This window comes from Salmo salar, chromosome ssa17 (assembly GCF_905237065.1).
Source record: "Salmo salar chromosome ssa17, Ssal_v3.1, whole genome shotgun sequence".
In the NCBI taxonomy this organism is placed as follows: domain Eukaryota; kingdom Metazoa; phylum Chordata; class Actinopteri; order Salmoniformes; family Salmonidae; genus Salmo; species Salmo salar.
This window is the reverse complement of record NC_059458.1, coordinates 62554795-62557337: the sequence shown is the minus strand read 5'-3', so window position 1 is coordinate 62557337 and position 2543 is coordinate 62554795. Positions and strand designations below refer to the sequence as shown.

General features: G+C 36.9%; 1 gene segment (V, D, J or C); it reads left to right on the top strand.

Moving 5' to 3' along the window:
• Positions 1–371: 371 nt before the first annotated feature.
• LOC106576340 (Ig kappa-b4 chain C region-like) lies at positions 372–2210 on the top strand (the record flags this gene model as incomplete). The annotated part of the segment is given in 2 exon segments: positions 372–456; positions 1638–2210. Coding segments are annotated over 2 exon segments (402 nt in total), but the record flags the coding sequence as incomplete, so codon positions are not given.
• Positions 2211–2543: the final 333 nt, after the last annotated feature.

Below are 2543 nucleotides of genomic sequence, written 5' to 3'. Positions count from 1 at the left end.
AAACTAAAGCTGGTGGGATTCCTCTGGTAGTGTTGTCTGTCCTCTGTGACTTTACCACCACTGTTAAATCTGAGATCAACATGTTTAATAAAGGAATATACAACATGGATCACTATCACTACTGCAGCTGTTGTCTTTCATATGGACAGTATGGAGGAATACTAGCAACTGGATCTAATGCTGGACTGTACCTACAAACTAGGAGGACCTGATACACAGAAGAAGGAAAAAATAGTCATATCTGGATTTAAGATTAAATTAATTTGTATTATCTAGAAACAGTTTGTTCTACCTGGAAGATGGTCAGGTGTATTAGTGTTGATTATGATTCTGTATGACTGATCTTCACTGTAACAGCTGCAGCATCATAACACAGAGAGGTTTTTGTACCAACAGTAGTAGGGATTGTATCACTGTGGTGGACTTTTGGTAGCGGCACCAGACTAGATGTTGGAAGTAAGTAAACAACTAAATTAACTGTTTTATTCACCTTTTGATGTCGTGTTTCAATATTTCTATAAATTTTGCCTCAATATTGAGGATTTTTTAACTAACTTTTTTTAACATGATTTTGGGAAACAAAATACACATAATATAGCCAGTTAGAATATGAATGTTATTACGTCTAATCAAATTTGACCTGTCTTTAAACTATGAAAGTGATTAGCCTACATTCTAGATTAGTTGTATGAATAAACATACTGCACCTTGTAGGAAATGTTCAATAAACAGTAGTTTCAGCAACGTCTTTAGGAAAACAAAACAAAAAAACACTTTATTTCAAATGAACAAGATAAAATCATCTTTGGCAAGTATTCATACCATATTAGAGTCAATGATTTGAACCACAGTCTAAAGAAATTCAGCTTGTCCAATGGTCAGGAGGTTTTTGTACAAGCAGTAATAGGGATTGTATCACTGTGGTACACTTTTGGTAGCAGCACCAGACTAGATGTTGGAAGTAAGTAACAAGATCTCTTGATATTTCTTTCTGTTTACACTAAGTATATTACTCTTACACTCTGTCTATATGAAAATATTGCGATTTTAGATTTTCAAAATGTTTTCATTGCTTTTGACTGGGCCTTCTTTCATTTTGTTGAATCAAAATGTTAAATTGTAGGGTTATTTATGTCTGATTTGTATATTGCAGAATATAACTCTTAGTTCTGGTATGACAATTTTCAATAGTATTGGATATAGTAGTCATTATTGTTGCACTGAGTTCATGGTATCGTTCACTGTTAGTGTGAAGACAAAAGGTCTCAGTTATGTTTGTAACCAACTTCATGAACTAACATGGTTGATATGTGATTAAAAATAATTTAGGCTCAAATTCTGCAAATACTATGAATATGACTAGGCCATTCTCATCAGATCCATTCCTAAATAATATCTGTATGACATGTATAACTGACGTCGAATAACTTGTAACTCTACTTATTTAATACTTGTTCAGTTCATAAATCTGCTTTATCATATTACTAAACAATCTCACTAAACAATCTAACTTTTACATTCAAAATTAGAAGGCATTTCCAATTCACTTTACTTTGACATGTACTTTGCTGAAAATGAGCTCTTACTGTAGTTGTACTTGATGTAGTTAATAAGTTGATGTCTTCTGTTTGTTCCAGGTAACAGTGCCCCCACCCTCACCGTCCTGCCCCCCTCTAGTGAGGAGCTGTCCAGTACAGCAACAGCCACACTGACATGTCTGGCCAACAAGGGCTTCCCCTCAGACTGGACTATGAGCTGGAAAGTGGATGGGACCAGAAAGGGGCAGGAGGCCAATCCCGGGGTCCTGGAGAAGGACGGTCTGTACAGCTGGAGCAGCACCCTGACTCTCACTGCCCAGGAGTGGACCAAGGCAGGAGAGGTGACCTGTGAAGCCCAGCAGAAATCCCAGACTCCAGTCACCAAGACCCTAAGGAAGGCTGACTGTTCTGGGTAGGACCCACCAGCCACACACCCCCGTGGAGAGAGATTGCTGGTTCCTCTGCTTTGACTTGCTTCGTTCTCTGATTTAGTGATCACTCTCATATAGACTAACAGGGGTCTTGACTTGAGTTCATGTGTCAATCCATTCTGTAGACTGAGATTTTGTTAGTTTTAGATTTGATGTGATCTGTTTTATTCACTGTCATGTTTGCTTTGACGCTTCAGTTGTGTAATAATGGATTCAAATAAAGATGTATTTTTGCAATGCATATTTGTGTTGTTTCTATTAATTAACTGGATCATAGATATATTTGGAATAATAAATGCATTCAAGAAGGCTGATTCATGGTGTCTTTGAAAACTTTCAGTCCTAAACCTCATTCTCACTGAACATCATCACTGACCAGTATTTAAAACTATCACAATATACTATGATATAATAGAAGAGGTTCTGCCATGGAAGTAGTTGATGACTGTCTGTATTCATCAGGATACTGAGTCTGTGTCAGACCTGTTTAACTTGACAGACTTTACAGCAATAAAATAAGAACTATCACAAAGTCTTCCGGTATCTTGGACGTGTGTTATAGTCTGTGATTTGA